The sequence below is a fragment of the Agelaius tricolor genome, unplaced genomic scaffold, assembly GCF_023055355.1.
Source record: "Agelaius tricolor isolate 1412-34295 unplaced genomic scaffold, bAgeTri1.0.p SCAF_44, whole genome shotgun sequence".
NCBI lineage: Eukaryota > Metazoa > Chordata > Aves > Passeriformes > Icteridae > Agelaius > Agelaius tricolor.
In genome coordinates, this window is record NW_027269304.1 from 2964723 (window position 1) to 2987088 (window position 22366).

General features: G+C 39.8%; 1 protein-coding gene across 6 annotated transcripts in view; it reads left to right on the plus strand.

The window, feature by feature from the left end:
- The window catches only part of SSBP2 (single stranded DNA binding protein 2), a 137055-nt gene that overhangs the window by 36462 nt on the left and 78227 nt on the right, over positions 1-22366 (plus strand). For all 6 annotated transcript variants that reach the window (XM_071455120.1, XM_071455124.1, XM_071455121.1 and 3 more), the window contains exons 3-4: positions 358-419; positions 2052-2136. In XM_071455120.1, coding sequence (XP_071311221.1) covers positions 358-419; positions 2052-2136 — 147 coding nt within the window. The remainder of the gene's footprint in view (positions 1-357; positions 420-2051; positions 2137-22366) is intronic.

Here is a 22366-nt window from a genome sequence, read left to right on the forward strand (position 1 = left end):
GGGGAAGAGTGCCACCTGCTGAATCCACAGCATCACTCCTGTGCAAATGGGAAAAGATTTCAGGTTTTAAGGTACTTGAAAATCACTTTTTTAATCATGCGTTTTTGAACTTAAAATAATACACCATATATTCAGAATTTAAAAAAAAAAAACCAAAGAATAAAATTCTAAACTATGCTTCCCTAGCACAAGAGGAGCTAATTTAAAGTATCAGCTATATCAACAAATATAGAAAAGCAAGTAAACAGCGCATCCAAATTGATGACCATAAAGTGTCTCTTAAGTGTGGAATCTTCTGTTCCTCATTTAGTCACAATGATCACAATGTGCACCTCTGTTTTTATCATTTTATTTTAGATAAGATGGGAAAAAAACATCACACTGGGGGAGCCCCCAGGATTCTTGCATTCCTGGTGGTGGTAAGTACCAGTTTTCTTCTCCTCTGGTTTTCCTAGAATATGTTGATGTCCAGTTTCAGCTGCAGGAGGCAAGAAATTCAGGTGAACAGTGTAAAAAAAATAGAGGATCAGGATTAAGAAGCATTCTCTTATTAAGGAATAAAATAACAGAAAATTAGGTACAGAAACGGAAATAACAGAAAAAGATACTGGATATTGGATACAGAAAGAAAGAAATACTGCATAGCACATTGATAAGAAAGGAGGTGGCCTGGCTTTCCTTCTTCACCACCTTCCAGCACATTTTGCAGCTAAGGGGTCATTTCACATATCATAAATACTTACATTTGGAAAGAAAACACAGTAAATACAGAGACTGTGTAGATGTGAACTTGCTCAGTCTGCAGTCCACAGCTGTGTGTGTAGAATTCCCCAGGGGAGTAGAGTGCTCATAGGCAGTGCTGTGTAGCCGTGGTATTTATTCATTATTTTAGTATATCCAACAAGCCTGTGTTTGAAGAAATGCAGAAGTGCAGAGAATATGCCCAGCTGTCAGAAGTACAAGAATTCACAGGTTTTGAAATGGCCCCATTTGAACCAAAGTGATTTGCACAGCTGCATGGGAAGTGGGGTATCCTTTTTTGACCATTCTTTGACAGCTCTTGCTGTGTGATGGAAGCTTGGCAAGAACATGTCCCTTTTATCTCTAATGTCTGCATTATCCTTAATTTTGATTGTCTGCAGCAGAGTGCTCAAATTGTCCATAAATCCCTAATATGGTGCTGGATTAAGTTATAGAGGAGTAAGTCTAAACCAGTAAAAAACCGCTATGAAACTCCCAACAAATTTTATTACTCAAATATGTTATTAACTCATTCCAGCATAGACACAGTTTCATTCCAGAAACTTTGTGGTAGAACTGATTGGTATGTAACTATAGTTGAAGGAGTTTGTGGGGAAGACCAACAGGATTATGTGCCATAATACTCTTCCTTTTATTCTTTATGACCTAAGAAGATGCCCGTGCATTTTTTGTGCTTGCCCAGGCACCAGATCCTCAGGGAGCTTTGATTTAAGCACAGGACTGGACATTTGTCCACGGAAGCTGTGGCTGCCCCATCCCTGAAGTGCCCAAGGCCAGGCTGGACAGGACTCAGAGTAACCTGGGATAGTGGAAGGTGTTGGAGACTGGATGGGCTCTAAAATCCTTCCAATCCAAATTGTTCTGTGATTTCAGGAACCTTGACCATGGAAGGATTCCCAGTTTTCTCTCCAGTTTCTTTCCTTTCCATATTATTATGAATTCATTCCTTCCCGTGCTTTGTGGAAGCCGTTTGAGCAGTTGCTGGAGGGATAAGATTAAATGCACAGTAATACACATTGTATTTGTATTTATTACCCCAGATTCTTGGTCTGTAGTGCAGTGGTGCTAAAGGAGTACAGCACTGCTTGCCTCAGAGATCAGATGGCAGGACTTGTTCCTCACAGATGATTTACAAATCTAAATTCTTCCGTAGAGGGGAGTGTTCTCATTCTTTGGAGAGAAAGTGGCATTTCTGTATAGGAACATCCATGTGAGGTTTGTGTATGCCATAAAATGCACGTGAGCATCACAGTGACACTTTCACCATCCCTGTAACCTCTCCCTTGCAGTGTGTTCTGGGATCTCTACTGTGCAGCTCCAGAAAGACGAGAAACATGTGAACACTCAAGTGAAGCAAAAGCCTTTCATGACTACGTAAGTTTTGTGTGTCTTTACCATGGCTTCCTTAACTGCATGTATAAATGTGATAGAGAAGTATTTTGCACTGCAGTGGCTCAAAAACACAGGTGCTGTTCATATGTAACTCTCAGTTTCCTAGGGATACCTTAGAATTAGGAGTTCCTAATTCTTTAATTGCCAGCACAATATGGGTGACTCCTGGAAGCTGTCTCAGAGATCAAGGTGCTGTCCCATGTGTTAATGCAGAATAAAGAGTGTCCTTCTGCCCCCCATGCTGTGGACGCATGAGGCTGGTCACAAAGGCACAGGACAGATGGAAACATGGATGTGACCTGCCCAAATCTCTGTGCTCTGTCAGTGCTAAAGAAAAGACTGTTCTGTAGGTGGAATTGATCTCTGGCTTCCGTCAGGACCACCCTGGCTGAAACTGGGGTGGTTCATATGCTTTTGTATCCTGAAATAACCTGGAGATTTTTCACCCTAATAAACAATCAAGAGACATAGAATAAGTTAAATGCAAAATCAGCTGGTCAAAGACAACAGGAGGAATAAAGGATAGAAGTTTCATGACAGTTTTGCTGCCTTTGGGACTTCGTTCAAAACATGACAGGGGAGTCTTGAGTGAAAGTAGCTCTCACAATACAACTGTGAAAACTCTCCTTGAGTCTTTTCCAGGTCTGTCTCACAAGTAGTGTCTAGTTACTGCCAAAAAGTATTTCTATGGATAAAACTGACATTAGACTGCCCTATCCCAGTGTCTTATAAACACACTTCGGGAACAACAGAAATGATTCAGCAAAGTGACCATTTTGCATTTTCTGTTCTCAAAATCTGGTAATGGCTTGGCATCCTACAACGTGTGAGCTAATGGTGATCTAGCCTTGTTGTTTATTTGCAGTAAACACCACCTTAGACTCTGAATGCACCATCAGCACAGTCAGAGATATCCAGCTTCTTTCACCGATGTCTCTTTAACACCCTGTAGTGGTGATTAAATTGTGAGGGTGACTGGTTAAGGAGCTTGGACAATGTTGCACAGTCATGTCCTGGCTACACTGACCACTACACATAATTAATGAAAGAAATAATTATCAGAGAAAGGAACAAAGTTTTAGCGACATTTTGTACCCACAGAGTTGTTAAGGTCAGCCAATTTAGTAAGGTACATTCCTCAAATTAAAAATGAGGTATCTCTTGCAAGCGCATTAGTTGTGGTCATTTTGTCCTAATCTGTTGTAAATAAAAAGTTGCTGGAAAAAGAAAAGACTTAGCTATTAGTATTAGCTACTTAGTATTGTGTTTCCTTGTTATTAGAGGAAGGTTTAATTCCCCACTGAAGGAGCAGTTGTTTACAGGAATAGTGTAAGACCGTGAGGAATGACATTAGAGATTTAAATCTGGGCAGATCCAAAGCACAACAGTTGACTTCAGTGGGGGACATTGTGTTCTCAAAATTAAGTGTATGTAACAAAAGCCAAAAATCCGAAAAATGTAAATATTGTTATGAAACAAAATTGTGAAACAGAACGATCAGCAAGAGGAAATGTTCAGTGAAAAAGTATTTGGAGTCTAAAAGGAGTCCACAAACCTTTAAGCTCAGGAGAGTTTAACTGATTAGTAAGTCCACTATTGAGTCTAAATTTAGAGGTGTACTAGGAATTTGAGTAGGTGAATTAAAGTAGTTAGAAACCTCCTTTGGCATGTTCCATTAGCATTTCTACAGGCCTTGGAATATTACATGACCTTATTGCTCATTTATGATGTGTATTGTCATAATTCAGGAAAAGTGAGAAACTGCAAGTTCGGTGTGTCCTACAATTCTGTGATTGAATATTTAACTTACTGTATAAAGTCATGCTTGATGAAGAAAAGATAAAATTGTGGTATGATTCTATTTGCACATCAAGACAGGATGAACATTTATTTTAGAAACAATTTGGTTTACTTCAGAAATTAATTTGCCTGGTGTTTGTAAAACCAATTCTCTCAATATTTTAAGGTGGCAGGAAAAGCTCTGCATTGTTTTTGTCACAGTTGGGATAAAGTAATTTGATCCCTCACAAGTCTCACCATGCTCCTTGTTATCACTTAGGTTTTGCTTAGGACAGTCTTCATCATGGTTTTTGTGTCTGGTGTTTTAAGGTAGCATTGTAAGCTCATGTCAAAAAACAAGAGGGTGGTATTAGGATATAGCCAAGCAGATCTCACAGCAGAGGAAGATGAACGTGCAGGGAGTGAAATCCTGATCCACACAGTGTCTTGCCATCGTGGAGAGGTCAAAATCCCACCATCAGTGGGAGCTGCCGGAATCTTCCTCCTGCCGAGGCTGCCGGGGATGGTAAATCAAAACTCTGCTGCTACATTGCAGGTCAAGTAGTAGAGCATTTGTAGCTGTGCTGTCGTATCTGAAAACTGTTATTGTACGTACAAAACAGCACAGAAGGCTTGTTTATTAATTCATGCAAGCAATTCAGAATTTTTTATTAGGCATGTGTTCCACTTGACCTAAGAAAAACCGTTCCTGCTGAAGGGGTGCGTGGTCTGGCTGCTGCAGACATGGCAGCTGTAGCTGAGTGGGCTGTGTTTGGAGAGGAAATAATCTTGTCTTTGCTTTTGTGGAGAGAGAAAGGCTTAGGAATGCTTGATGGAGGAGGAAAGCACTTGCAGATGATTTAATGATTTGGAAATATTGCTGCCTCACTCGACATAGCTGCGAGTCAGGCAGGAACACACAGGTTGACTCATGAAATGAATGCGCAGAAAGACTGAGTTTCTTCAGGTTTACTTACAAGCTTTACATTATCTGAACTGCAACTGTAAGATTAATGCTGTTTGAGTTCCCTCCCCCTTCAGAGAGTGTGTTGTGGCTTGCAGCACTACAATGCTCATCGTACTAAAAATACACTAAATAGAAAGGTAAAGCCCAATTCTGGCTTTATAGAGAAGATTTTCCATGCTCATCCTGAGTTTAAGTATTTGCAGCTTTCCCCATATTTAGAATGGATTTTATGTTTATTTTCTGTCAAGATTTGCCACTGGATATGTTTTCTTCTGAGTGAACAGGGTTCTGAGCTGATTAGGTACATTTTTATCATTTTTTTAGGCTTGAAAAGATGCATGTCATGAATGTGCATGTGCTGGATCAGGGAGACAGCTCCTGGGCTGGAAGTTTTAAGATATATCATGTAGAATTGGAAATTGTTTCAGGTGACTCAGGAAAGAAAACTGTTGCTTGCTCATCCAGCCCGTTAATACTGCAGGCATTTCAGTGGGAGTAGCTTCATTTGAAGCAGAAAAATCCCCGTGATTTTTTTCCAGGTACCTGTTACTTTACTTTTTCCTGGAGGAAAACTTCTGCACACTTTGAAGTCTTGTGAGAAATCATGTACATGGATGGTCTGAGGAAAAATTCAGTCTTCAGTGTAGAATGGTTTGTGTTTCTTCACGATGTCCTGAGGAGATTTCTTCACCTCTCTAGTTAAGAGCTCTTTTTTCCACATTTTGAGATCTTCTCCTGAGAGAAGCAAGTTCCAACATACATCTCTTTCCACTTCTTTTCAAGCTGAAAACTGTGTCCAAAAGGGGAAATAAAAACTTTTAGCAGTACCCCATCTTCTGATGGCCACAAATGACCGTCCCGCTCTTCCTCAGGCCTGGCCATTCATCCCCATCTCTGGGTTGAAAGGGGTGGTACCTGAAAATCCTTTTTTACAAGATGATTTCTGTACATAGCAGTTAAGATATTTTTACTCTACAGAAATTTCTGTGCTCCTGTTATCTCACACTCCTGGCATTGGAAGTTTTTCCATGTGGTGCTGGTGCAAAGAAGGCGTACACTGTTTCTCACATGTAGCTGTATTAAAATCTTGATTATTTTCCAGTTAAGGTTTGATTAGTTCTCCCCAGCTCTTTGAAAGATCACTTCTGCTGTGGGCAAAGGTGTCTGGTGTGTGTTTGTGTCTGCCAGCAGAATTCCAGATAATGCACAGGGTAACAAACCAGAGACTCTCCTTGCTCCAGAGACTGAAATGAGCTAGGCCCACATCCTCTCTGCCCTGTTGGCACAGTTCAGTGCTGAGCTCTGTGACAGAGGGCTGTAGAGTGTACCAAAGACAATGCTGTCACTGGTTTTGTCCAGATTATTCCTTTTAAAGGTCATGAGTAGAGAAATAAAATTTTCCTAGAAGTTACTGAGCAGAGCGTTTGGACATTTGAGGTGGCTGCTCAGTCTCTGTGCACCTCTCTTCAGAAAAGTTGGGTCTCTGCATTTATTTCTAGGTTTTATGGGGAGAGAAATTACTACTTTATTCTCTGCACCCATCTCCCTTCAGCAGAACTAAGAGGCACTTGCACACCCTAAATGCCCCAAGTCTCCTTAACTAATCATTATCAATACTCAGTTTTTGAGGAGTTGTGAATACTTTTATGTCTGTTTTGGACTACAGATTTCCATGAAAAACCCGTGAGACTGTTCTCCCAAAAGAACTGTTTTGTTTCTGGTTTCATTAAACTGCTGTCCTCCTTCTCTGCCTTTGGTGCATCAGAGATGGAGGAACTTGTTTTCATTCTTGATTGCCTGACCCATCTCTTGATACTGCGACCTTCTGCAGGCAGCCTAGCTAGGGCAGCTTTTGCTTCTAGCTTTATTGCTGAAAATGGAATTCTAGGTCTGGTTTCCAGCTGTCAGTTTCTGTGGAGAATGCATTTTAAACTCCTTCTGCTTAAAACAGAAATTAAGGAAAAAAACTCCCCACCATCCTTATCCTCCAATAGAAGGGCAAAAAAAGACAAGTTGTCCTGCTTTGCTCCAGGGCTTTTGTTCCAGAGGCTGCAGATCTGAGTTACCTGTTAGTTCCTTACCTGAGTTCCACAAAGTTCTGGAAGGCCTTTGCATATTTACTGATCATCACTAAGTCAGTGATTTCACCCTCAGAATACGTTCTTCAGACAATTGATTTCTCTACTCTGTACGATAGTTCCTGTGTCCAGATGGAGAACAGGTTATTTCTTAAAAGTAGAAGAAATTTATCAAGTGGCTGTAGCATTCTTTTTGTAGTTAATAGGGAAGTGAAAAGAATTTCGTCTCATACATTCATTGTTAAAATTGTATTCTTTCTTTTTGTGTAAGTAGTATTCATATTTAATTTTGAATGAAGCGTCTTTCTTTGCTGCTCTTTTCATTCTGTGGAGATCATGTCTCACAGTGTTCAGGTATATGTGCAGTAAAATGTGTTCTTAAATATGGAAACCAGGAGAAAACAAAGAATTCGCTTTTGCTTTGAAATTCCATACCTGAGCACATTAAGTAAATCCATATGGCTAAAGATTGCACAACAGTAAACAATTAACAAACCATATTTTTTGCAGAATACTGTTTGGTGTAATCTTCCCAAGGTGGTGCATCCTTGACTTTCTCATGTGTGCAGCCAAAAATGCAGTGAATGTGAAAACTGGAGAAATGTTTAGGGTTCTTTTCCTTGGTGTAGGACACAGTTTTGTCTGCATGAAGGCCAGTGCTCACTGGGAGGTTTGGGGAGGACAGCTGAGGGTCTTACATAGAATTTACGCAGGCGAGTTGGGCTGCCTCAGTCTCCCATCTCCTTAATTTTATTGCTCAGTAGCTGTTCACTAACAGTGTGGAAAGGATTAATTAAAAGCATGCTCCAGCTCCCAAAGTGTGCAAACAACATTGCCCGGTGTCAGGTGTTCATGAGTGAATATCAGAATATTGCACTGGATCTCCAAGAGTATGAAACTTTTTTTGGCTCACCAGAAATTTTTCAAAGTTGAGCAACTGGGACTCCCCTTGGAATTCAGAGACTCTTTTTGCAGGAAAATCAGGATTAATTTCCTGTTTCCTGTTGCTAAGAAATTCCCCAGTTGAATTCTTGTTCTTACATTTTCATGAAGAGGGAAGATGTGTTTGTACTGCTCATACCATCCTTCTTCATCATTCCTTCCCATAAATTAGTAGAAAATATAATGGTTGGATTTGAGCTGCTCTCTGTCAGAAATGTTAATTGTAAGCTCGGATACAGAAATGTGTTGCTTCTTACAGGCAACGTATTTTTCCTCTTTATAGAGGTAATTTCCCAGGTAATTTTGTGCATTGCTTCTCTCTTAATGTGAGAATTCAGCCACTTGTTTCAGAGAGCACAGGCGGCATTTCCTCTCTAAAATTCCAATTGCTCTTCTTTAAGTGAATATTTAATTTCCTTGGAATTTAGAAGTAAAATAGTTAATTAGTTTGAGCTCAGTGGAAGCCTCAGACAGGATAAGGAACCACCATTTCCCCAAAGGTAATTTAGCTCCTCTTTCATGGTTCCCCGAGGGAGGCAGTGGACACATTTCTTTCTTTTTCCTCTTCTCTAACAACCATTTTAGCTTAACTTTCATTGAAAACAATGGGAGATAACAGCCATTTTAATGAGGGCAGGCTTTGGGAACATTCTGTGTGAAAAATAGTATTTATTTAGAGTGGAGCACCAAAAACATTTATATACACTGTATGCAGAACCATGCCACATTCATGAAAGGGGACAAAATTTGGTTTTCTTTTGCTTGGAGGCAGAGGAGGGGGATGTGAAGGCACAGGAAGTTAAGGGAGAAGTGACTGGTTGAAGAGATAATGTGGAATTCACAGGATGAGGTAGAGGCTGAAAGGCAAAGGGAAGTGGCTGGAATGCTCAGGCTGCTTCAGAGGAGCTTAATTTTTTTCAAAAACACAGGTAAAATCTGATTGTAAGTTTTTTTGGTTTTTTTTTGTAAACATGGATAGACAGACTGTTAACTTACTAGATACTTTAGTTCATGACAGGTGTCTCCATGGATTCATTTCTCTGCGTTCTGAAGTCAAGGGCTTTCTTTATAATTAAAATAAAGCTGAGGTCCTTCTGCTCTAAAGATGGGATGTGTCATTGCCTGGAAGAAGGCTCCACAGGAAATTTCTGACCAGTTCAATGGAAGTCCCAGGGTACTGCAATTTCTTTTCCTGTGTGGTTATCCTGATGAAGAACTTTCAACTTCAGCCATTTCTTAGAGTATTGTTGTTAAATGTATCCTGTGTAAAATGTGTTGCAATTGAATGAACTCTGCTCATTCAAATTTTAATTTTTTAATTTGCTCGAATGGATTATTTATGCTACCGTAGTGAAAGCTGTATTGCCGTTTAAATTTTAAACTTTACCATTTGGAGTGAACTTAAAAATCGAGGTTTCAGAGGAGAGAGGATATTTTTTCTTTTACAAATGAAAGCACTTAAGCATATACACACTTCATAGGATGTGATTAATACAGAAGTGGAAACCTTCTGGATTCTAGACATTGCATCAAAAGTTGTAGAAGCCTCCCTTATTTTGAATTTATTTCACCTTTAATATTGAGAATATACAGTCTACTGTAAGTTTAAGTAGCATTGAGAAATGTCCTGTTTCCAATCTTTTGTTTTAGTAGTTGTATTTTAAAAACATTTTATTTGTCACTGTTGACATACAGATCATCCTCACTCATGGCAGAGTGCACACAATATGTTCCTGCAGCATTCCAGAACATCACTAAAGGAGGTCAGGTTGTCGCTTTGTAACACTGGGAATGTTAAATGGACTAACTCTGAATGTAGAGCTGGACATTTTCTGGCATTAATATTTAACATAATGCCTTACATCAACAGAGCACAAACACTTGATCAATAGGGAGCAAGTGCTGGGTTAAGCCTTGCCAGGGCCTGCTCCCTCTGCTGACTCTTCCTCCCCCTCATGCTCTTCCTCCTGATGGTTCATCTTCCACAGAGGGTCCCTCCTGATGTTTATGGTTCAGGGTTTGCACAGTCCCACTTCAGCTGCTCACATCTCCCTGGGCTGAGCCTCTGCACCGATGCCATTTGGATTTTGCCTTTTTTCTTTTCTATGGTCTCTGTATTCTTTGCACATTCATTTGTGGCTCTGTAGCTTATTGTATTAGTTACTAGTTTACCCAGTAATTTTCCATGGCCTTTCCCTAAACAAAAAGAAAAATTCCAGAGCTCCAATCTCGGGGGGTACAGAGCCCCTGTGCTTTCTTGTCTCATTCCTGGCTCCCAAGGTTGGGAGCAGCTCTTGGAGAGAGATTTCATGGACAGAGCGCAGCCAGTGCCAAGGGAGGGCTCCAGAGAAAGGGCTGGACCTGGGGGTGGGGAATTGCATCACCACTTGTGCTCCTAATTGGTGCTTTTATCAATTACACTGATTTCCTGACACCTGTAACATGTGCTCACCCTTGTGGGGGTGGCCTTTTGTAGGCATATTGACATTACTGCCCCTGAAGGCCTCCAAATAAAGATCCACTTTTATAATACCTGCTTACTAAAATTGTCTTGAGCTTTGTTTCCAGTTTGGGGAAAAAAGGCAGCAGCAGAGCTGCCTCTGGTGTGTGGCCATGCCTTTGTCTGCACCAGGTTAAGCACAGCTGCACTGATGGGAAGCATTTTCCTTTTCCTCTTTGCCCAGGCTGGAGGCACTTCACCTAAATGCAATCTTCTTTAGCCTCATGAAAAGCAAAAGTGAAAGTGAGAGTCTTATGTCTGCACAATATGCCAAACACAGATTTTGTTATCAGCTCGACTGCTCCGTTAATACATCTAAGTGACTCATTTCAGACTTGCTTAGCACATTTCTGGAAAATCCAAGGACTTACAACTTCCATCTGCTCTCTAATATGATGAAAGATGAATCCTGAAGATCACAAATTGCAGGAGACGTGCGGCTCTTAATAAGAACAGCTGAACAACAAATGCCTTATGAGAGGTGGTGAAAAGTGAAGTAATGAGGAGGAAAGGCAGGGAGGCCTCTGGAGGGAACACGGATATCCATGGCTGACTAGAACTGTCACATCCAAACAGCACACTAAATATGAGATGCACATTACATAACAGGAGTCACAGGGAGCAGATAATGGTCTTTTTGAATTTTCTGCAGAATTAAGGCCTGGCTCTTACAGGCACTCATGTTTACATGGGTCCTCGGGCCTGTACAAGATGTGGTGCTTGGGAAGAAATGTGCAGCTCTGGAGACTGGGATACATTTAGAGGAAAGCTTGGAAATCCTGTTTCTTATTTTGAGATCTCTGCATTCTAAACATGATAACCACTGAAAACAGTAAACCTGTAGTGCACACAGATAGATGAAGTACAGCATTTCATCTCCATTTTCTCCCCTCCGGAGAAAAATGGAGATTGTGGCATAATCAAAGAGAACAAAAAATATTTAACTTGACTTAAGGTGAAAATCTGCACTGCACTTTGTCCTTGTAGCCTGTTTTATTGTGACCCCTCCTTAACTTCAGTGTACATCTTCAAAGTGCTGTCACAGCAACATCCACAGACTGGATTTATGCCACTTTGGGAGGACACCTGTAACAAAACTCAGATGCAGCAGTCTGTAACCCATCAGAGGTTCATTTACCCAAGAAAGTAGTTCTGTGCATAATTCACACCAGAAGAGGTGCATGACCTGTCTGGTTTCCTCTGACACAGGAAGTGGAAGACAAAGTTCTCTATAAGGTAGATAATAAATATTATGTTCTGAGACATAAAGGGTCTGGAAAACATTTTCCAGTTCTGCTTTCAGATCCGATTTCCATATTGCAAACCTAAATTTTAGTCTGAAATGTACTGAGATCGTAAGTAGTAGATAATTAAGGGAATGATTTAACCCCTGAGGTGAATTTTAATGTCTTTTCTGTTAAGAGAGTGGCAGAAAAATGCACAGACTGTGCATATGCATAGAGTTGAGTGTGACATTTCACTTAATAAATCAGTTTTACACCAGTAGGATTTCAGTGAGATTTGTAAAGGCGAGCAGTGAGTCCCCGTGGAGCATGACCCCATTGGCTTGGTCCCAGCCCTGCACAGATGTTGGGATCTGCCTGGACAGGTCCAGCAGCAGGATCAGGGACTCTGGCCCTCGCCTGGCAAACAATTTCATGGTCAAGTAGCATTTTATGTGTGAATACTCTGATTAGAGTCACACATGTTTGCAGTAGCAGGGTCACAGGAAACAGTACAAATGCAGTGGGTCATTCCTGTTCACTGTTCAGTTTTAGAGGCACTTCTCTGTACCAAAGTTATTAATTTATTTCATGTGGATTTTTTCTATGTATTTGAGGCAAAGACACCATTTTCCAGTTATGTCCATTGTGAAGAAAATCTCAAATTTTCTCTTTACAAGGACAAAATTGTTAAAGAGTGGCTGCTGGACAACCCTTAGATATCCCTGCAAAAAGCTTTTTGCTCCATCTTATGATCTAATTTATAGTATTTTATTTATCTTCCCTGTATTTTCATAGTTTTGTGTTACTCTGTATACACAAGGTGTTTTGTGAATCCCACTTCCAACTCCTTTATTTTTATTGCTCCAGCTGCTGTCCCCCCACTGCTGTATGGAGAACATGTGTTGGATTTCCTCTTAATAGGAAAAAGTGTAGCTACTTGACATCCTTGCTGTCTTTTCCTGATAATGTGCAGGATTTCTTCTTCCTGGAACAAGATGGATATTGGTATTTATTGTTGCACCACTGTAGTGTGTTAAGGGTTTTGTTGAAGCTCCTGTTCCCTAAATCATGTTCCTTAAATTGTACAAGGAACTAAGCTTTCATTATTGAAAAAAAAAATCTTTTTTAGCCTGATTATTTAGAAAAAACACGATCTGAGTGAATGGTGGAAAATAATAAGGTACCAAAAGAAAGAAATTTCCTCAGTAAAGCTGACATTGCTTCTATTCAGTTTCCTGAATTCCAAATTAGCACAAGAAAATGGTATTGAAGGCTAAGGTATCCAAGAGGGTGATTGCAGAAGAGGGCTTTAATAGGTTTTTCTTGTTCTACCCTGTTACCAGATGCTGTTTCACCCCACAGGGGTAGTTCTCAAACATTGATCATTAATAAATCCACTTTTTTCTGTTGCCACTAGAACACACAAGCACATGTAACTTTCCATTTTGGTGCAATATGGGTAATAGTTTACAAAGGGTAACCTGTAGTTTAAGATTCTTTTTAAAAGCCTATTTTTGGTTGCTTTATGTTTTCCTAAACTTCAGCAGTTGTAGCTGAGTTGTCTTTCCAAGATCTCTGTCCATTAAATGTCTCAGTGATGCTGCTGTGGCACTCAGGCACCTCTCAAGCTATCTAGTGACAGAACTGGAGCTTTATGGAGGTGGTTTTTTATTAAATACCTGTGTTCAGATGTGCTGTGCTTCTATCCCACATAGACACACAAATTTTGTTGTGCAGAACTTTCACATCCTTCCAGAAGACTCTCTCAGACCCCACCTCAGTCTTTGCAGTGTTTGTCAGTGACAATTTTTTGGTTAGTTCATGCTTTTGGGTTAGAAAGCTCTCAAGAAACAGTGTATTATTCACTTCTGAGCAGCCTCTGACTTAAAAAAAATATAAGAGAAAAAATTATCACCTTGGTATTTTTATTTTCTTTCTTCTCAATTTTCCCACTACCCAAATGCAAAGCAGTGATGATTTGTTAACAGTGTCAACTGGAAATGGCCCAGTTAACATTATTAACATCAGGTATAAGGTTTGAAAGGTGGTAAAACCTCTGGGTTTGTTCTGTGCCTTAAAAACACATTTAATGAGAACAGGAACTGAAACAGGTAGTAATTTGTGCCCTGGTGATTCTGACATCATGAATTAAATCTCAGCTATGCCTGCTCAAATTTTAGCTACCAGTACATGTTAATATAAGTACCCTGTTGGCGGCTCTTTTTTTTTCTTTCCTTCTTTTATTTTTTTAACACAAAAATGTGGAGTCTGCAGCAGCTGTTCCTGACATGAGATGAACTCCAGAGGTGCTCCAGCTGCCATAAATCAAGCTGCCTGTTCAAGAGGCTGAGTAAGGGTATTTATCTCTAGTAATAATCTCTTCTCTTAACAAAGAGCCTTTTTTTTTAAATACAGGCCTGATACTGGATTAACCAAACTCTGTAAACCAGTCACATAAAAGAGGTGGTGTATCCTGGTTTTGTCAGGAGCTTCTCAGTTTAGAAAAGTTACAGTAAAACACAGTAATTCAAATTAGATTGCTCACAATTTTCATATTTTCAGGTTCAGGTCAAAGGAAATATTTCAAGAAGTAAACATGCTTTTACATTCTAGATTTATTAGTGACTAGAAGCCACCTTAGAAAATGTGTTCCAGCTTTATTAAACACTGCCTGGAAAATGCTGCAGTTGTTAAGATATTGCCTGGTAGCAGAAACTGAATTATTGTTTGTGGTGGTGTAAGCACTTCTGCACAGCCATTGCCTAAACAGGAGAAGAATTCTGTAAGTTAGAATTGCCTTTTTTTGGTAGTAATTTCTGTGTTGCACTTTTGCTCAGTAAGCAAACCATGGAGCTGTTGGAGCTGCAGAAGTAGAATGTGTCCATTTTTGTCTTGTGGACAATACATTTCCTTGAACATTTTAACTCTTGTGCCATTGCTTGGTGCTTTATTTCATCCTGAGGCTTCTAAACTTTATTTCCTTTTTTTTGGAAGTCATGGTGGTGACATTTGGTTCCTCTGGTTGTCTTCAGGGAAACTTCAGATGCCCCAAAACACAAAATGCTGTTGGAGTTGTTAATCCTAAAGTGTGATTTCTGTGGAAATAAAAAGGCTTAGGAAGCCCTTACTGGTGCTGATTCAGAAATTACATTACATGAGGGTAGGAGTAGTGCAGAAATACTTGGTATTCTAGACTCTTGGTGAATTATTATAATTAATAGAGCTGGTCATGAAACAGAGTGAAGGTCAGTACAAAAGAAAAAACAGTCACAGGACAGTGTTTTTCAAGTGCCATTGATGATATGTCCTGTTTTCCAGAGACCAACCTATAGTAAATTAAACTTAAGAAATCTCCAAACATATTTATTTATAAAGAATTAAAAAGACAAGAATTTCTTGCAAGTTTCTTTTTGTGACACAGAGAATGTGTCCTTGAGCCTCCTCAAGTTTTTCCATAATTTTATCTGAGATTGGAGTGCTTCTTGCATTTGGGGGCATTTGCTTAGTATGGAGGAGAAGGAGGTTTTGAACCTACTGCTCCTGGTAGTGCTGTGGCTCACAAACCCTGACAGGCATTTGGCTGCTGCATAAAAAGGCATTTCCATACTCGTTAATTGGTTCTGCAGAAATTGCCAGAATTGAGCTGTAGTTCTGATTTAACTAATGGGCACAAGTTACAGGAGTTGCTTTTGGTCACACCTTTCCCCCAGTCCCATGAAGTACTGAGACAACATGACTTCCTTTACAAATCAGGAAAAACATTACTTAAACTACTGCTTTTAATTATTATTATTTTAAAATTAGATAATATTAATAAATATTTTAAACTTAGATAATATTTGCACAGATGAGGTGACCATTCTAAACACCTTTGTCTGTGGTAAATAACCCAAGGCACAGATTCTTTTTTAGCTGTGTTTTCCTTGCACAACTCACCATTCCAGACCTGTGCTTTATGTCCCTTTGTTTGAGAGCTCAGTCCTGAGTTCTCTGAAGCTGTGTTAAGGTAAGTTAGTTAAAGTTTTCATTTCATGTCAGCTTTGCTATGTGCAGGCAGGTATCCCATCATACAGTTCTGTGATGTAACAAACCACTTGTATCTTTATAAGAACAGTCAAAAAAGTCTCAAGTATTGCTCTCAAGCATGCTGAAATGTCAGACTTCAGACTAGCTATCAGCCTTGACAAAATACACACATTTTCTCCTCCTTTTCTCAACCCACACATTGTGGTGGTTATCCTCCACTGATCGGTGATTTTGCTTTTAAAATATATGTTTCTCCTTTTTTTTTCTCCTTAACAACACGAATTCTTGACAAGCCAAGGCCTCTGCTTTAATTTTTAATCCCATCCTGACAGACATTCCGATTCACTCCCTGTAACTGCACTAGAATCAAATATTATTGCAGATGTTTGATGAACCATAGAATTGGTTCAAGTCTCATTTCCAGTTACTTAGTTTCTAAATGTTCTCTTTGGGGACCCAGGCACTGCTGTCAATATTCTTTGTTCCAGTTGCTCAGCAGTTTGCAGCTTAATATTGTCAAAGGGTTTTTGTACTGAAGCAGCTACTGAAGTCAGAACTTGTTATGGAATGGAAGAAATTTAGAAATGGGCCCCCTGTCCAGTGTCAAATTGTGGAAAAGGCTATTATTTTAATTGCTGCGCTAGGTATTGATCAAAACAACCCAATATTGCTTGTGTCTGTGATCTTCTTGGTAGCTTTTTAATTAAGCAGCACCCCCAAAATTAAGAGTTCATTATTATATCCAGAAAGTTAAATCTGCTGCCTAAACTAGCAAACATTCTTTTCTGTATTTCAGTTTTTCCAGTGGGGTTTTCTTTCCGTTTTATTTCTGAAGATAGGCAATCAGCACACGCTGTGTCACTGTAGTACTTTTATTTTTGTAGATGCAAAGTGAAATGCTGAATTGTGTTGAGTAATTCATGTGCTGTGGTACTTTTGTACTGGTGTGCTGGAAGCAAGCTTTCATTTGCTGATTAGTATAAAACCCCTTTTTTCGTATTGAGTTGCACTGTGTCTGTACGTGGTCCTCAAACACTGCTCCCAGCATGAAGTCTAACACATGAAAATTTGTAAATTCATTGCTCTCCAGCAAAATCTGATTTCCTCCTGCTAATTTCAGGAGGACTGGGGAAAGAACAAGGACCTAAATTGTCAGGTCCTGATTTGTAAATCTGCTGCTTCACTGCCACTTTATTGGATATTTGGAAAGTCTGCTGCAAGGTTGTTCAGGATTTGGAGTACTTAAAAAACCTGCAATTTAAACTCCCAGAATAACTGATCAAGAACCAAGATAATATTTTCCATGGGGTAATATATAGAGCCCTTTAAAAAAATCAGTGTTGTTGCACCTGGAGTTGAATTTCCCAGGTGATTATTGAATAAATAGTTTTTTTAGGTAGTTTTAGGGAACCTTTTCGTATTTTTAAAATTTTGTTTTGGTCGCAAATAAAGATAGTATTTATTGCTGGATTGCACTGCAGTGAAGCTGAAATTATGTCTGTGAGATATATAAACATACATATATAAATATATCTGATGAATGCAGGCATTATAATCCATATGTCTCACAGCAGAACTGTCCCTAATTTCACTTTTCAGTTGGTGAAATAATGTCAGGCCCACCCATATCTTTCAGCAGCATTGGTGCTGAAAGCAATCCCATGTTCCAGAATTAATATTGCTGCTTCTCACAGAGACTGAAGGAGGAGGAGGAAGAGAGTATTTAAGCCTTCAGCTGTGTGGTGGATAAGAACGGGAACTGCTTGAATGTTGACCTGCTGGAATGTGAAGCTGAAGATGGAAAATTCACTGATGTAGTTGAGAACTTGTGGTTTTGAGTGTGGGATCAAAACCACTTCTGGATCAAGGTGGCTCAGATGTGCAGGAATAGCTCAGGAGCCTCCAGCAGCTCTGCGTGTTTATACCACTGAGAAACTGGGATTCCCCAGATCAAAGGGGAGATTTTCTGGAGATAATTGATATTTTAAGGTAATTAACGTTGTGGTTTCCAGCTTGCACATCCATCATTTGCTTTCCCCCCCTGCGCTGTCTGACAGCAAGACGTGAAATCCCCAGCCAGCCCAGCTCTGCAGGAGCAAACACTGCAGGTCCTCACCCTGTTTGCTCTGACTCCTGGGTTTGTCCTCCTCTAACCACATATTTGAACAGAGCTCTTGGGTAAACTGTGCTGTCCTCTCTCTTTTTTCCCCCCTACCAACTGCTGTCCCTGGCAGGCTCCCAGCATCCGCTTCCTCCCGTGGGCTGCGGCAGCGCCGGATCCCTGCGGAAATCCTGCGGCCAGCCCCGCTTCCTCTGGACACAGATCCAGCTCCTCTCTCTCCCTCTCTCTCCAGCTCTGCCATCCCTGCACCCAGCAGCTTCACATCCCCACATCCCCCAGCAGCTCCCTTGGCTCTCCCTCTCCTGGTTCTGGATTCCTGCTGAACTCTTGGCTGTTGCCCTCCCCATCTTTCTCTCTGTATGATTTCACTGATGTCTTACCAATAATAAAATCCCAGCACAGTAACACTCAGTGTGACCTTTCCCCTCTTTTGGTCTGCCTTCTCCCCTCTCCCTGCTCACTTTTGTTCTGCCACAGGTTCAGGAAGGGGTTGTAGCTCTCCTGCTGCTTGTTGCAGTTGTTCAGCTTCCTTCTCTTGCATTCTTTGCATACTTCTTCACCTTTCTCTTATTAATTGCTATTCCCCCCTGATTTATAACTAAAGGCTTTTAATCCTTCTTTTCTAGAAGAACACGCACACACATACACCAAAAAAATTCTGATTTCCTTTTCCTTGAGCCACATCACTGTCTGTCATCAGCTTTTCACCCCTCACTGTGTGTGTTTGGGGCACCTCTCCTTCACAGGCATGAGGGACCTTCTCCAACTCAGACTTTGCCTGTTTTATTCGCATGAAAAGTCTGATCCATTCTTGACTTCATTCATCCTGTGCTTCCTTCAGTGCCATTGATGGCTTGGCTGTCTGTTCACCTCCTGACTTGCCAGATGTTCCTACATTGTTTCCTACAGTGACTTTTCCTCACCTTTTAGCCTCTCTCATCTTTCTGTCCCTTTTCCTCTGGGTATATTCACTCTTTGGTCATTTACAAACACAAACACAGCTCCTGTCTTCATACGTCTTATCTATTCACATCTTCAAAAATTTATCTTCTCCAAATCAGTATCCTAGCCTTTCTCTTGCACCTTTCCTTTTGAGGAGATTGGGATAATTAAGATTCCAATTTTCTTCTTTGACTGCCTGGCCCTCAGCCTTTTAAACTTGGTATCTCCTTTCCCTTGTTCTTACCATAGCCAGGAATCCTTTGAGATCTGCTGGTATTTCCCAGTCACAATATATATATTTTTTTCATGCAAGTCTTTCTGTAGATCTGAAATTACTTTCTCTGTGCTTGACCAATATATTCATTACAGAGTTGTGCTTTGCTCTGGCCCTCAAAAATTTGGGGTTGCTGTAGCACCCCAAATATAGAATACCCCAAAAATAGAGCACATCTATAGAAATCCTGCCTGTAACCAGGTACTTACTTTCCTTGCACTTTCCACTGCTGGTTGTTGATTCTGTGCCTAAGAGATCACACTCTACACTTAGCAGTTACCAATAAAAAGTTAATAACCTGCCATAATACTATTTTTGCCCTTCCTGCATAGATTTTAAAACCATCATTCCAATCTTCTTCTTTTCCTTTCTGTTAAAGAGAAGCTCTCTCAATAATCTCAGGCTTCTCTTGTTACCATTCTCCAGATTAATCCTTAAACTTGACTTTCATGTCTTGATTGGGGTTTTTCTTTGTTTTCAGTGTTTTTTATGCATTAAAAGTCAGGGAAATGCGCTGTTAATATGGTTTGTCTGCTGCCTGTGTGGTGGTCAGTATTTTCTCTTTCTTTCCTTTATTTGTCCTGTTTCTCTGTGTCCTGTTTGTAGTCTTGGATGTTCTGGTAGCTGAAATATTCAGGGTATTTATCTGAGACATTGTAATTATTTTTGCCTTGTCTTGGGAAGACCAATTGGGGATTTCTTCAGAAACAGTCCTGCTTGGGGTCATTAAGAAGAATATGTTCATTTTGGTGCAATGTAGCCCTCATTATATCTGGCAGAACAAAAAATAATTCTGGTCTTAACATGACACAAGGATATCTTGCAGAGCTTGGACAACTCTTTTCCCAGAATTTCCCATCTAAGTAGGATCTGTTCCACATCAGCTGCTGCCCCTCTGTACCCTGGGGACAAGCCTCGTACAGACACTTCTACCTTCCCTCACATCAGTCTTTAAAAAACATTCATTTTGCTCTTTCCTTCATATATATCAGTTACCAAATAAATCAATAGCAAGACCAAAGCTGTTGCACGTAATTGTAAGTAATAAAATCTCTGTTTATATTTAAACCAAAGCGCTACAGACCATTTTCAGTTTTTCCAGAAAAGAAAATATTTTTCCAGATATTCATAGTTCTGTTAGTGTCAAATATTCAGGCTTTGTAAGTGATGTAAATGTCATAGGTAGTAAATGGGGAGGAAAAACCCATTCTCCTCAAAGGGAGATTTTTGAAGTTTAATGTTGCAACTCCTTTGAATCACAGAATTCTGGAATGGTTGGGGTGGGAGGTACCTCAAAGCCACCCCTGCCCTGGCATGGACACTTTCCCCTGTCCCAGGCTGCTCCCAGCCCCAGTGTCCAGCCTGGCCTTGGGGCAGCCACAGCTTAGGCTGGACAGTGAATAAGACCTTATGACCAAAAATTGTACACAGAAAATGTTTAAACCAAGAAGTTGAATTAAAATAGACCAGAGGAGTCAAAGACGTGCCCTATTATATTAGTAAGTTTTTGGAAAAAATATCACCAAATTACCAAATACCAATGTAACTTAAGTTTGAAGAATTTTAGCTGTTCCTTAGTATGTTTTTTTGTGTAAGGAACTTGCTTACCAGTTCAGTGCTGTATGCTGTGGGTTCAAATAAGGTAATGGGATTGATGTGAAATTTTACATTGATATCTGTTCAAGATTTAGAAACTTTTCTTAAAACCATCAAGTAGTCTTACTTTTCAAGAAAGTCATGTTAGTGTCATTAACAACATTATAGAATACAAAGGTCACTATTAAATGTATTAGGGTTTATTTTCTCCTGAAATGGATTGCATTTTTTTTCTGCAGTTTTCTCTCAGTTCATTTTTTGCCGCTTCAAGTGTCCTGGCTATGAATCCATTGCTCTGACTATAGGAGGAAAAACTGGTTTTCTCCTTTTTTTTTCCCCCTCCAAGTCTTTGCCTGCCACTTTTTGTACTAATTCTGCCACCTTTATACCTGTTCCATGCAGAGGAAGTGAGGTGATCCCTTATCTCCCAAGGGTGCAAACCCCCAAGCAACCAGCCCTTAATGTCCCTCTTCAAGTGCAGCTTCAATGCATCCCAAACTTTGGAGAGGTTCCACAAAACCTTAACATTATTAGCTTGTTTTCTGCCCTTCCCAGCAGGAAGAGTAACCCCCCCTTGCTGAGAAAAGAGAAGCCTAATTTTTAGAGTTGATAGTTGAAACTCGTCACACAGTTTGAAATATGAAAGAGAAATTAAAAAGAAAACCTTAAACATGAAGAGGCAAGAGCGTGTGCATCTGTTCCTCTCTCATCTGTAAGAGAAAAAGAATTCTCTGAATTGGATCTGGGTAGATCTGAGGAAGAAATTCAGGAAGGATTATTCCCCTCGGGTGCACATGTTTGTTTTTTAAAACAATGATTGAGTTATTTTAATACTCTGAATGTTCATCCTCATGTACAGCGCAGGAAAAATAGAATAAGCAAAGGAGAAAATATTTTCCACTCAGCATCAGTGAAAAAAAAGAACTGTTGCCTTCTCCATGCAGATTTGGAAGATCTTGTCTGAGTAAAATAGGGACTCCATAATAGAAAATCCAAAGATAATAATAATAATAATAATAATAATAATAATAATAATAATAATGGTAGATAAGATTGTTTGAACACAGCTATAACCTTTTCAGTTAGCCATGATACAGCCTGAAAGTGAACTCCTGCCCACAGGTTCAGCTCTGGAAGATTAGATCTCAGGTAATATCTTATTATCAATGTATTTTAGATGAGACGTTTTTAGATTTTCCTGCTCTCCGGGCATTTCTTTCTGTCTCTTTGCTCTCAAAATGAGAGACTACCTGACTAGCAACAAAAGCTTTCTGTAGCTACACTGGAGAGGGAAGTAAACTTCTGTTTATTCTAATATAATTCTAATTATTGTTCTGCCGCAGAAGAAAAAGCAGTGATAAAGCCGGATTATACAGGAATTTTAAAAGTCCTCTGGGAAGCTATTCCTGGCACTGCCAATGACACAGAATTTTCCAGTTTCAAAGTCAGCCTCTTTGGTGTGTGTGACTGATTTCTTTCATAATTCACCATCAGACTTTTAAGTATCAGAATCACTGTGTTTCATATATTGCAGAAATTATATTTGTCAGGCACCATACAGAATAAAGAACAGGTATGATTGCACTTACAACGTTTATTTAATCAAAGAATGTGGGAATAAGTTCAGACAGTAAACACAGACAGTGAATGTTGTTCCTGGTCTTTTCAAGTAGTCTGGGTATAAGAATTTCAGTAAGTTCTTGAAATGGCAAAATAGTAAATGTTAAAAGCCATAAAAGAGAGCACTCAGAAGTCGTTGA